Raw genomic sequence first — 13,656 nt, 5'->3', positions numbered from 1 at the left:
GTCTTATCTTTATCCCTTTTTGCTACAAGTATATGTCTTGTCGTGGCTCTCCATTTTGCTTGGTACTTGGCGAGTCCTTTCATTATGAAGACCCATGTCCTATAGTTTTAAAAAACTTTCTTGAATTATTTATTTTGTAATTTCCTCCATTTCATTTTTTCATTTTCTCTTTCTGGTGTTTCTTTTTAAGTTCAATATTGGACCTTCTGGCTTGACCTTCTCATATTAGCTTTTCTTTCTGTCTGTCTCGCTCTCACTTTCACTCTCTCCCCCTCCTCAAGTTTATCTTGACTGTATATTCTAACTCTTCTATTAATTTTTAAAATTTGCCTATTCTGTATTTAATTTGCAAGATTATTTCCATTTTTATAGCCATCTGTTCTTGTGTCATGGGTGCAATTTCTTCTCTCTCTAAGGATATTATATCTTCCCCAACCCCGACTGTATAAAATCCTAGCTATCCTTAAAGGTTTAACTCAAAATCTTATCTTTTATGAGACCTTTTCCAATCAGTCCAACTCTCTCCACTTGATGGGAATTCTATAGCATTATTATATTCCACACCACCTAATAGGTGATTTTATTTAAACTTGCATTACTTCCTATTGAGGAATCAGTCTTATCTTCCCAATTTTACCATAATTTTTTCAAGAGGAGGGACTATTTACTTGTTTTGTATCAGCTACAGTGTCTGGAATTGTGACTATAACAAGTGATAAACAGGTGCTTGTTGATTTGAATTAAATGGCAAGCCATCCTAATCCCATCAAGCCAGCCTGTCCCAGTCAGAGTTCTTTAAAGAGCACCGAGAACATAGGTTTTTGTTAAATAATATGAGTGAGATTTTTATGGTTTTCCCTATCTTTCACATTGTTTCATTCACACAATTCGGTAGCAATATTTTAGTGACTTGCTTTCTAAGTCTTCCTTGAAGCTCTCAATTTAGATTTCATAGGAAAAGCACAACTTTCTTTTCTCAGTCATACTTCATTGGTTTAGGAAATATTTAATTGAATTACGCGCTTGAAGCAACCAAGAACAGTTGACACAAGCAGGACTGGAAACAAAGACATTGAAATCTTGGCCAACACATGATTCAGTCAGTAGGAACCGCAGGGCTTGGGCATGCTGGGCAGTAACCTGCCAGCCTCAGGCCTTTATTGTGCCAGGAATGAAGGGCATTAGACTGTCGCGTCAGCCAAGTGGAAATCAGGCAAGAGAGTATCTATTGTCCTCTATTCTTGATACACCAAGAAGAGGTGGATTTGTGCTTATCGTCTCTCTTGGGTCCCCTTGCCATCAAGGGTATATGTGGGCCATATACCCAAGCCAGCTGACATGGATTAGTGCACAGTGTTTGGTCTTAAAACAGCACTAGGCTCACTGGCTCAGGGATCAATCATCTTGGTCTCATTAGAACCAAGATCTGCCCACCTGGCCTGTAATCCCCTGACCGTGAGCCCTCAAAGGGCCAACAGAGCTCTGCGGGGCCCAGAAATCTTGCCTTTTCCATCTCCAGGTTGGGTCCCCACTCTCCTCCCCACTTCTGGTCAACAGCTTGGGCCATTCACTACCCAGCCATGTCTGTACCCCACCCATCACTTCTACAACCATCACACGTTGGATGAATCAAACATAGATTCTCAGAGAGGACGTAAGGTGTCCCAGTTGACTTTGTATGGCCCCTGCAACAACGTGAATCATTTTTTATAATAGTCAGAAGAAACTTGGAAATCCTCCTTGTGTTATGTTCCCTTAAGTAGGGTAACAACCTCTAAGTTTGGTTAAAATAGGTTGACATTAACGACAAGAAAGAATACTTGGATTTCCTGTTGATCATTCTCATCACTTTATAGTCGCCATAATCACAAACATGAAGGAAGTTGCCCCTGGTCACTGTCCCTGGGGGAAAGAAGACTGCCCTGTAAATAGGGGCTGCAGAAAGACCCATGGAAAATGCAGCTGAACTATTGTATGAAAATTACACGGCAGGGCTTCCCTGGTGGCGCAGCGGTTGAGAGTCCGCCTGCCGATGCAGGGGACGCGGGTTCGTGCCCCAGTCCGGGAAGATCCCACATGCCGCGGAGCGGCTGGGCCCGTGAGCCATGGCCGCTGGGCCCGCGCGTCCGGAGCCTGTGCTCCGCAACGGGAGAGGCCACAGCAGTGAGAGGCCCGCGTACCGCAAAAAAAAAAGAAAAAGAAAATTACACAGCAAACAGTAATATCAACATGTCAGTTAGATGAAAGTTCCATTCATAGAGAGCCAAAAGGGAATCAATTCAGTTGAATTGGTTTCATGGTAAATTTAGTGATTTGAATGTTTTGTATTTACCTGCTGCTGGTTTAGAAGCAACGTAAGAGTCTGGGTTCAGCAAGCGGTGATGAGTTTTCTGTTTCTTCTGTGGATATCCCATAGTGGAGCAATGAACACAGGCAGGCTGCATCTGAGATTGATGAAGAGAACAAACAAGATTAAATTTAAAATCATATCACACCCCTTTGACTCTTGTTTTGCGTTTTCCTCCGTGACTGCTGCATTTTCATGCCGAGGGCATGGGCTGCAGCTCTTCCCCACCTTAATGCATAGGGCTCATTCTCGTTCCATCTTTTCTCTCCCTGACTGCTCACTCGCTGGTACGTGGGCCACCCTGGGCCCTGTCGTGAGCCTGGACAGTGATGGCTGTGGGGCAGCATGTCCTCACTCGCCCCTGTCCTTGGCCGGGCTCGTGGGGCCCGGCAGAACGATGCTCTCCACTCCCACCCAGGGCAGCGGACAGCTGTCTATAGAGCCAGCCCCCTCAGCCCTCTCTCCACACCCTCTGCCCACAGCCTCCTCTTCCCATCTTCTTCTGCCTGGGCAAGGTTGGCTTTCTTTTTCTTTTCATTTTTAAATTTATTTATTTATATTACTTATTTTATTTTTGGCTACGTTGGGTCTTCGTTGCTGCGCGCGGGCTTTCTCTAGTTGCGGCGAGCGGGAGCTACTCTTCGTTGCGGTGCGTGGGCTTCTCACTGTGGTGGCTTCTCTTGTTGCGGAGCACAGGCTCTAGGCGTGCAGGCTTCAGTAGCTGTGGCATGCGGGCTCAGTAGTTGTGGCTCGTGGGCTCTAGAGCGCGGGCTCAGTAGTTTTGGCGCACAGGCTTAGTTGCTCCGCAGCATGTGGTATCTTCCCGGACCAGGGCTCGAACCGGTGTCCCCTGCATCGGCAGGCGGATTCTTAACCACTGCACCACCAGGAAAGCCCGGCTTTCTTTTTCTTAAGCAGCTTTTCAGATATCAATGATCCTCCCCTAGAATCTGGAATGACGGCATTGGAAAACTTTCTTCTACAGGCATTTCCTCACCTCTTCCTCTCTTAAGATGCTGAGCTGTTGGACCTGCTCATTCCTCCTGTGCTCACCTCTCAGATGGCGCGGGGACAGGCCCTCGCACTTGGTGAAATGACAAACTCTAGAAAGGGCCTCGTGGAGAAAATGTATAGACAGTTAACACCATTGCTATCATAGCCAAAATATATTAGATGTGCCCAGGGAATGACTGCCACTGCCTGATCACAATTTCACTTGGGGGCAAATTTGTTAAAAATATGTTTCAGTGAATTCTCTTCAATATCCAGCCCGCTGAGAAGAAAAGGTCTAGAGACGTCCTTCTCTTACTAACCAAGTGGCAGAATCCCTTAGGCAGTCACCGTGGAATTGGGGCTTCTTCAGATCAGATGGTCCCACCATTACCTTCTGCCAGCACCATCCGTTCCAAACCCAACATGGACAGAAGGAATAATCCATGACAGCAGATCCTTGTGCGACGCTTTCTTCAATGGACTAAAGCATAGATTGAAGGGCTTTGATAGAAAGATGTTGCTAAAACATAATAATAAACCAAAGGACCCCACCCCGTCCTGCATCTGCTAAAAATAAATAAATAAATAAACTGGGTAGAGGGGGAAAAAAATGGTCTGTCTCAACCCAAGAATATAATAACACTGACTCTCTTTCCTTGTTTTAGGGAATGCTGTCGATTTTTTGGAGACAATGGCTTGACTTTGAAGGTGTTTTTTACCAAGGCAGCACCCTTTGGTGTTCTTTGGACACTCACAAACTACCTGTACTTACATGCAATAAAGAAAATAAACACTACGGACGTGTCCGTATTGTTCTGCTGCAACAAAGCCTTTGTGTTTTTGCTCTCGTGGATCGTTCTCAGGGACAGGTTCATGGGAGTGAGGGTAAGTTCCTTATTCTCTGTCTTCCTCCCTCACTCAGTCATGCCAGCCAAAACCTGCCCATCGGCTTGCTTAGCCCCCTGTGCTGGGCCGTTCAGCATAAGCTGCTATAACCACTTTCCTTCTCATTTGCAGCGGAAAAGGAGCCCGGCTCTCGGGGTGCCTTGCCAACCTTCTTGCTTGCAAACCATTCTAGACAAGCGTTCATTAAAGCACCTTTCATTTCAAGCATTTCAACAAGCATTCTCTAAAGTGTGTGCTGCTCGGGGACCCCCCCCCCCGGGAGGAGTGATGTGCTCACCCCGCCTCTCAGGGGTCCTGCGGCCTGGAGCCCTCTACTAACACTGCCACTGTCTGCTTAGGAGGTATCTGAAAGCCAAAGGGCCTTCTGCATCCACACGGACGTGCAGTCTTGGCGGCCCTTTGTCTGGACCGTGGGTTCAATGCCCAAGTGGGCCGGACACGCTTATGCTAAGTCCAAACTTTGGAGGGACAGTTTCACTCCCTTCAACCCCAGAGCAAGGGAGAATGGAATGATACCCCCGAATCACCTCTGGTTGTTACATCTGAGACTGCGTACCTTCCCTTAAAATCAAGTCAGATTTAGCTAGTCACATCCCAGAACAGTTGTGTGAAATATGACAAGTGCGCTATCAAACAGGAGCCGAAAGACAGATAAAAGGAACAGGTGACATTTAGCCTTGACAGAATCCTGCCGGCTTCTGCTTGTCCCCCTCTGCTGGCCAGGACCTGCCACTGCACCACCATCACCTTGTCACAAACAAGGACAAAAAGGATTCGACCGGGCAGCTGGTAGTCCTGTAGTCAGAGCGCCTCGCTTACTCCTTCCTGCACCCTCAGGCCGTGTAGGAAGCCCACGAAGCTCAGAGTCCTTTTGAAGAGCAGTCCCTTTAGAGCAGCGGTCCCCAACCTTTTGGGCACCGGGGTCGGGTTTCGTGGAAGACAGTTTTTCCAGGGACGGGGGTGGGGAGGTGGACGGTGGGAAGGGTCAGACGGTAATGGGAGCGATGGGAGCGGCTGTAAACACAGATGAAGCTTCGCTCGCTCGCCCGTCCGCCACTCACCTCCTGCTCTGCGGCCCAGTTCCTAATGGGCCGCGGACCGGTACTGGTCCACGGCCCAGGGGCTGGGGATCTCTGCTTTAGAGTGAACGCTGCTGGGAACCCAGCAAGGGGCAGACTCCAGGCGCTTGTGTCCTTCGCTACTTGTCCTGGGGACGGGCCATCACCTTCATGGTGGATTCACGCCCACCTAGTTTCTCAAACAGCAGAGGGGACGTGTGTCAACTGCTGAGTCGGAGTTTTGGCTTGCAGTAGGGGGAAAATTTGTTTTGAGGCTTCGTGTTAATTTTGGAATAAGAACTCAGCTCGCTGTGCTACCACCCAGAAAAGCTTTGAGCCAACAGACCATCGAGTACACCTCCACTAGAAACGAGGTACGGCCGGAGGCAATCGGTCCAATCGCCTGGACGCTAAAGATTCGGATGTCCTAGGACCCACTGCGGCTTTATTCTGAGGTCAAAAACCAGGGGGATGCATGGAGCACTTGGAGGCGTGATTCTGATGTCCAAAACAAATTCCGGATGAGATTGTTACTGTGAAGAGAGGCTTCGAGGTTCATTCTGCATCTAAGCAGAAGCAAACAGAAAGTTTTTGAGGTTAAAAGAAGGAGGTGTGAAAACACTGAAACCCACTTGGACTCACAGAGCACAGAGTGGCACATCCAGACCTTCTCTTCGTTGCTATTCATGGGTAAAGAGGGTTTCCGCTAACATCCCTGGGCTGTGATTCAGTCCTGCCATCCTGGCCACTTGCTCAGCTTGGGCTGTGCCGACCCCTGTAGACTGAACAGATTTTCGTGTTGAAGCCTTTGGCACGAGGCCAGCACTGAGAGGAAGATCCAGGAGCCGGTGTCGGTGATGGAACTTCGTAACCTGTAAGGCACCACGCAGTTGTGAGTCTCTCTAATAATCATCACCTCTCTTAGAAGCGCGTGACCTGTCCTCTAAGGTCGTCCCACTCCGAGATTTTACTAGAGAGCTAGTAAACTCCGTAAGATGTCGGCAGCTGGCCGGCGTGACTGAGAGGCCCCCCCTTGAGAAACAGATGGAGATTTGAGCCCAAGATGAGACCTAACCAGTACACAGGTTCTCTGAGACGTTCCTCGGAATGCTGGGTTAGCTGGCATCTTCTACTGGGTCATTGCCAGAGATTGAAGGCAACTGACACTCTTTTCCATCCTGGAGGGCTGAGCAGACTGGCCTGAGAGTCACACAGATGTAGAGGACAGATGTTTGTGGAACAGGTGACGTGGAGAGCCTGAGTTATTAAGGCAGTGACTCAAATCACAAGGGCTGTGGTTCCTAGAAAACATCAACAGGGCCGGGTCATGCAGACAGACCAGAGAGAAGAAAATGTTTATCTTCGAGTGCTGGGGAGATCGTAGCCACATGTGGCATCAGAGGCGAGTGTATGAGAGGAGCCCACGTTGGCCCCCATATCACCCCTTGACTGTGTACTTAGATGTGCGTTTCACGTGTCTTCCAGGCTTGGGGTCATGATGGGTCCTCTAACCTAGAGTCGAGCGATGAGGGTTTGGGTCCACTCTCGTGAGCTGTTGGACCTTGAGCTAGTTACTTAACATCTCTGAGCCTTAATTACCCGACGTTAAAATAGAATGTTAGTACTCAGAGAACAGTTGTAAGAATAAAATAAGGTATGCATGCCCGACACGTGAAACCCAGTAAATGTCATCTTTTCTCAGTGTTGTTATTCTTCCTATTCCTTCTCAATAAGAGGCGTTTGACGGACCTGCCCAGTCTTTGGCTGACAGTGTCAGAGGCTGGCAACTGTTTAGGGAGGCGGTTTGGTGTAGCAGAAGCAGCAGGAGAATGACAGCGAGTAGAATTCTCGGGGCAGGAGGTACGGCTCCTCCCAGGCCAAAGCCCGCCCGGCTGTGGCCCGCAGCTGGATGAAGGAGGGGTTGACCAGCTGCACTGCCTGCAGCCCGCATCTCAGAGGAGGTGGCAGATGGGACCCTCAGCTCTTCACAATCACCCACTGCAGCTAGAGCGTTCACACCAGGAGGACTGGAGGAAGAGCAAGGAGACAAGCTGAGGGATCATCTGGGCGGCATCCAACCACCGCAGCTCGGTCCTGGGGAGCCTGGACTTCTTCCAAGAGCAGTTCCCATCTCAGTAAGATCCCAGCTGATGTCTTCCATAGTGACACGCTGGCGGCCTCTCCCACGGGGCCATCCCTGAACGGTAACCCCAGCTGCTGATCCCGTCTCCGACTTCTGTTTGGGCGGCTGTCCCTTGCCACCTGAGCACGGCCTGGGGGAGGGCACAGGGCACACAGAGCGTAGGGGAACCCGGGGCGGGGGGGTTCACGGCTCAGACCCCTTCCCAGCCTCCGACACGAGAGGGGTGAACTAGAGCATCTGGAAATTCCTCCGGACTCTCTTGGAGTCAGTGAGGGCAGCACAGCGGTCGGGAGGGGAAATGTTGAGGGGAGGTATATTTAAAAATTAGCCTGTCCTCTCCCTTTTTTAAACTGCCCCAGACTGTGCAGATCTGAAGTGCATCGCAGACGGCGCTCTGTCTGGCAGAGAACGTGCAGCCCGTCACATCTTTAGCAGGAGTGAGAAGTGGCGCTGGTCTGAGAGGCGGGCAGACTCCACTGAGGGCTACACCTTCCCTCTCGGCCTGACATCTGATGGGAAACAGTGCGCCATGGGGGGGACGGGGGCATCGGTGGGTTGCTGGGGCCCTGAATGCAGAGCCCTGGGGGCCGGGCAGGTTATAACCACACGGGCAAGGCCCCCATTACGAGGTTAAACGGCATCGTGCTGGCCTCAGCGTCCCCCTTGCCCATGTTTCTTCCTCTTCCCCGGGAAGATTTTCCCCAGCCGAAGTAGAGATGGTGGCTGTCACCCCTGTTGGTCTCAGGCCACTGTCACCCATCTGTGTGGATCCCCAAGTTCTTGTTCAGTGGGATACCTTGGGGTTGGGGGCAACAGGAAAGTGTGAGAAAGGAGGGGTGGGGGGAAGGAGGGAAATTCACTCGATTCCATCCTGAGACTCGCCGTTCTCCCCCAGGGAGGCCCGGATCTAGAAGGTGAGGACACGTGAAACCACAGGACACGCAGGACCGGCCTTCCCGGAGAGTTCATCTGAGTGCAGGAAACAGGCAGGGAACATTTCCAAATGTCAACCAAGAAACCAGACATGTTAGGGTGAAAATGGAAACTCTGCACTTATTTTTTAAAGAGATCTGGTATCTGTCTTCAAGGGAATGGCAGGTTTGGGGGAAGGACGCTCAGGCTCTGCCCCCCAGACCCCCAGGGTATGTTTCAACTCTGCTCTGCTATTAGGGGTGTTGGACGCGAGGTGAGCGCCAGCTTCCCCTCCAGCACGGCGGTCAGGGCCTCAGGCTCCGGGTCGGGGGTTCCAGGGGAACTCTTGATGCCCAGAGAGTGAGCCCTGTAATCGGGTGGGTCAAGCCTGTGCCGTGTGGCGGGGACCCCCAAGAGGGGAAGCCCTGGAGGCGTGAACGGGGAGAGCACTGTCCCCGGTGCCACCTGTCAGAATGAACCCACCGGCCTGGACTTGGCAAATGTTGGCCAGGAAGCCCGTGGCCACCCACGCTCTCTATTTCTTGCCTCTTCCCTCAGCTCTTCCGCACAGCACAGCTCAGGCGGAAGCTTTTAGCTGTTTGTGATTTAATCAATAGAGAAAAGAGAGTAAGGAGATCCAAAGTCTTCCTTGTAAATCTTCAGGGAAAAGTAACCCTTGTTCTCCTTCATCCCCTCAAACTTCATCTTTATGTTTGGAAAGACTCAAGTACCTTTGGAGATGCGCCGCATCGTCTGAAATGTAGCTGTATTCTTCCCTCTCGCTCTCTCCTTCCCTTCTTTTTCTAATTAGTTCCCTCTCTCTGCTTACCTGGCTGCCTAGCCCGGTCCCACTGCTGGGGGCAGCATCTTTGCACCGTGCGTGTCCTCTGGAGCAGAACCCACACCCCTTGCCCGGCCTGCTTTTTCATTAGCCCCTTGTTCTCCTGGAGGGAAAAAAGGTCACTTATGCCTTGGTCGTGTGCCTCTGTTTCTTTCTCTGAATGAAGAGCCGTACACAGTACGTGTAGCATTTGAATATAAAATATGGGCTTTATGTGATCCTGAGAGATAGAGGTGAATCACTCAACCAGAAAGCAAGGAGACAGAGCAGGGAGGGTACTTCTCTCGGAAATGATGATCTCCTGCTCTCTCAAGGGCCTCTGTGTGCGGGTGTATGTGTCTCTGTATGAAAATACTGCATGAGGAACGCACAACTCAAGCTGCTGAGACCCAAGCACGTCACCTCTCACTGACCTAAGCATGGCCTGCTTCAACCTGCAGGAAACCTCACTCTAGATCTCAGAGTAGAATTGGCAGTGGCCTATTATGTGAATCCTACTTTCTGTGTTTATCTATATAGAACACTGACTTTGCAATGAGACCTGAAATGTGTGTCCCTGCTCTGCCACACAGCAGCTCTGTGACTTTGGGCAAGTTGCTGAACCTCTCTGAGCCTAAGTGTCCGTGCCTATAAAATGAAATGAATGATAATGTCTACCTAGTTTGAGGATTAAATGAGAAGATACACAGAAAACACGTATCCCGTGACCACTCAGTAAATGTCGGCTACTCGATATTGCTACAGAGAGCGGAGGGAATTTTGAGCAAATCCGTAAGAGAGAGAAACTCCCAGTAGATCCAGTGGTCAGAACTTGTGCTGCGCTCGTTTGTCCTGCCCTCCCCGGGTTCTGCCTACAGCGGCCCCTTAGCACTTGCCACCCAGCAACGTCTCTGCAGCTCCACGATCACCTCTGATTAGAACTTACGCTTATCCTGGGTGCTAATGCATTTCTCCTTTGCGAAGTGTTATCCCAAGTCAGTGGATCTCCTGTGCACTCTGACAGTTTGCCTTTGCACAGCAGGAACGTGTATGTGTCCCTGGAGCGTCCACTCCACCTGAGTAGAACAGGATTGGAGGGGGTGGGCCGTGGAGGTCAGGCCCTGCAGCAGCCAGGAAAAGGAACTGCAGCGCCAGGGTTAGGACACTGTTTGTAGCCCTGATGGGCCCATGACACATGCTCCCGCAGAAGGTCCTACTGCTGGCGTAGAATGGGGCCAAGGCCTGTGGTCGTCACTGTGCCTTCTCTGTTGAGACATGAGATACATAAAAGCGGGACCCTATGAGGTGCTTACAGAGGGGTGCGAGGGAACTAAGAGGTGGTCATCGCCAGGCCTTGTCACGACCAAATAGCCTGTCGTTGGAATTATGACCGCCTCCTCTTGGGTGCCCGGGAATCACGTGGCTGCCCCCCTCCCACGTGATGCCGAGCTACGGTGCCACTCCTTGCTGCCAACCGTTTCCAGTTCCTGGGTCGTGCCGGGCTTTGCCGAGTGCCCCCTTGCAAGCAGGGGCAAATATTTAGACAGGAAAGCAGCCTCTGCTTGGTCCCCAAAGAAGGACTGAAAAGGAGCCTCCCCGCCATCGCACCCCCATGAACACGCCTACCCCTTGGCCCTCAGGGGGCCCCTCCGATTCCCCACCGCTGCCCTAACCACCGTGTCTTCCTTCCACCCAGATCGTGGCCGCCATCCTCGCCATCGCTGGGATTGTGATGATGACCTACGCGGATGGCTTCCACAGCCACTCTGTCATCGGCATAGCCCTGGTGGTGGGCTCGGCCTCCGTGTCCGCACTCTACAAGGTAGACGCGGGGAGCAGGCCCTCTGGGCCCTCCTGGGAGGGAAGGGCAGGCCTCGGCGTGGCCGGCCCGTTGCTTTGGGGGAGGCTGGGCTTGAAGGCGAGCTGTTGTTTTCCAGGGGCACCGGGACACGAAGCCTCGTGGTGATGAGACACACACAGCTCTTAGCCCTGGCTTTCTAGACCTTTCCATCAGTGGCTGCACATTTGCAGCATTTGGGATAAAACGGGTGGAACCGTGGACTGGCTGAGTCCGATTGGTGACTTCCTTGTTTGGATCCAGGGCCCTAACCGGCTGGCTCAGTGTCTGGTCAGGTGCTTTCCTGCCAGACTGGACATGAAAATTTGAATATCTGGTACAGTTTTGAAATCTCTTACCACACGGTTTTTGAGGCCACTAGTATTCAACACGAATCCGTATGCATTTCAAGCGTGGCCTGTAGACTGAATGAATAAAAGCACAGCTACTATCATAGGGGGAATTATAAAATATTTTTGACAGAATGTTGGGAACTGTTGGGAGGCGTGGCCAACTGTAAGTCTCGAGAGAACAATTATTATCCCCACACTCGCCCCTCACTCTCTCCCCTGCTCCATTATGCCTCTCAGCCACTCTCTCCCCTCACTTGCCCTTCTCTTTGGATCCAAAGTCAAGAATGCAAATATTTTGTGGTCTCCAGGGTTGGGGAAACTGAACTGGAGGATTCAGTGAGAAATGAGATTTTAGCTTTGAGACTTATTGGCCCTTTGTGGATCCAGACGGTTGGACACAGAACATAAAGGATTGTAGAAAGTTCTAAGAAAAGGAACTTTTTTCCAGCACTGGGAGGAAGACACTTTTGGAAAGTGAAACATCTGTACCATCTTACCTTTCATCAGCTCCCTGGCCTCACTGCCCCACCATACACGGGCCATGTTCCCCCTCCGGGGCACATCTCACTCAGAGGATGTGATAGTCTAGCCCCATTCTGGGACTCCAGAACCATGGTCCAAATGCAGAAAATACTGAGAGGCCACACTCCGCTCTCTTCAATGAGCTGCATGCTAACGGGAAGCCGAGAGCGGATAGAAACGCGATCCACGATGAACACAGATATTCTGATTTCGACTTAACATTTCCATCTCCTACACTGCCTGATCTTTACCCAGAGAGGCCGGTAGGTGGAAGGGTGAAAGCAATTGACTGTATTTCCCTTTCCGTGCTTCCTGCCCAGAAATGCCCAGAGATACCTGAGAGAGATGTGAAATGGCTGGAAGAGGAAGAAGGAGGAAAGTAGGAAGGACAGCAAGGCAGAGACTGAAATTGGACCATCAGGTCCGTAACTGTGGACGGTTCAGTAAACATGGGGGCTGGACGGTGGCCTCTGGGAGCTCAGCTTCCCGGCCTCTCTGGTCACCTTTGTCCCTCTCCTGGCTTTTCATGCATCTCAGATATGTACAAACAGGAACAGGTGCACGAAACCAAAGTCAGGTGTGTTCCGCTAAAACCCATGCCATGTCGGCAACAGGGGTGGTGAGCTGGAGCAGAGAGCTGTGAGTGTTATAATCCCTCTCCCTTTGATTTATAGGAAATGTCTTTGCAGCCAAAGCCCTTTTGTTTGGGGGCAGTGGTTTTCAAACCGTGTTGTTCAAGGTCAGAGATTAATGTTAGGGTCCCCGAGAGGAATGTGTAATCACGGCAGATGCTTCTAATTTAAGTGGCTTCTAATTTAAGTGGCTTCCTCGTCTTCAGTGCTCTGAAGCAGGGATGTGGTGTCGTGAATACAGCACAGAGGAATCAAGCCTAGTGTGACAACCTATGGTTTCTGAAGTTGCTCTCTGTGTACCTGGAGAGTAACTCTCCATCATGTTGCTACTGGGCATAGGTAAAGCCCACCACCCTTCACTGAAGGCCATATGAGGTAGGATTTACCTGTCACATGCTGTCGGTCCCGTGGTCCAGCCCCAGCTTGCCAAGCGCACTCGCTTCCCCGTGGCAAGTTGGAGTCTTAGGTGAGCCATCACCCCTCCTCCTCTGCTCTCTCCGTCAGGTCCTGTTCAAGCTCCTCCTGGGCAGTGCTAAGTTTGGAGAAGCCGCCTTATTTCTGTCCATTCTGGGTGTGTTTAACATCCTCTTCATCACCTGTATTCCTGTCATCCTCTACTTTACCAAAGTGGAACACTGGAGCTCTTTCGATGACATTCCATGGGGAAACCTTTGTGGATTTTCCGTCCTCTTATTGAGTAAGTGGCGATCACGCTGTCAGAATCACCAGAAAGCAGGGACTGACAGAGCGGCATCCGGGCAGCTCAAGGGGAGTCTTTGGAAACCCGTGTCCTGAAGGAGAAAAACGAGTCTGTTATTATCCTTAAGTTCCTCGTGCTTTTCTAGGTCGCTGTGTCGCGAAAAGGAAAGCCTTTGAAATGGTGACACTGGATTCTAATTCCTGGACTACGGTCGCTGCAGTAGCGGCCATGGTCATTTGGCGCTCTGAAGAGTGAACTAGTAGCCCAGTACGCTGTGTGTTATCTCCTAATAATAGTACATTCCTTACATAGGGCTGGTAAGAAGTTAGTAAATTAGTGCATGCAGCGAGCTCTTAGAACACTGCCTGATAATGTTCAGTAAATACTACCGATTATCATTAACATTAGTGTCATCATCACCATTAGTTGATAT

At 50.7% G+C, this 13,656-nt stretch overlaps 1 protein-coding gene across 1 annotated transcript in view; it reads left to right on the top strand.

Moving 5' to 3' along the window:
* Positions 1-13,656, top strand: part of SLC35F3 (solute carrier family 35 member F3) — a gene marked incomplete at its 5' end in the record, with an annotated part of 288,352 nt that overhangs the window by 269,452 nt on the left and 5,244 nt on the right. The window contains 3 exons of the mRNA XM_082854972.1: positions 4,006-4,225; positions 10,876-11,001; positions 13,028-13,220. Of these exons, the coding sequence (XP_082711098.1) occupies positions 4,006-4,225; positions 10,876-11,001; positions 13,028-13,220 (539 nt within the window). The remainder of the gene's footprint in view (positions 1-4,005; positions 4,226-10,875; positions 11,002-13,027; positions 13,221-13,656) is intronic.

This window comes from Leucopleurus acutus (assembly GCF_964270905.1).
Source record: "Leucopleurus acutus genome assembly, chromosome: 14".
NCBI lineage: Eukaryota > Metazoa > Chordata > Mammalia > Artiodactyla > Delphinidae > Leucopleurus > Leucopleurus acutus.
Note: the sequence above shows the minus strand (reverse complement) of the source record. Positions and strands in the feature narration are given on the sequence as shown.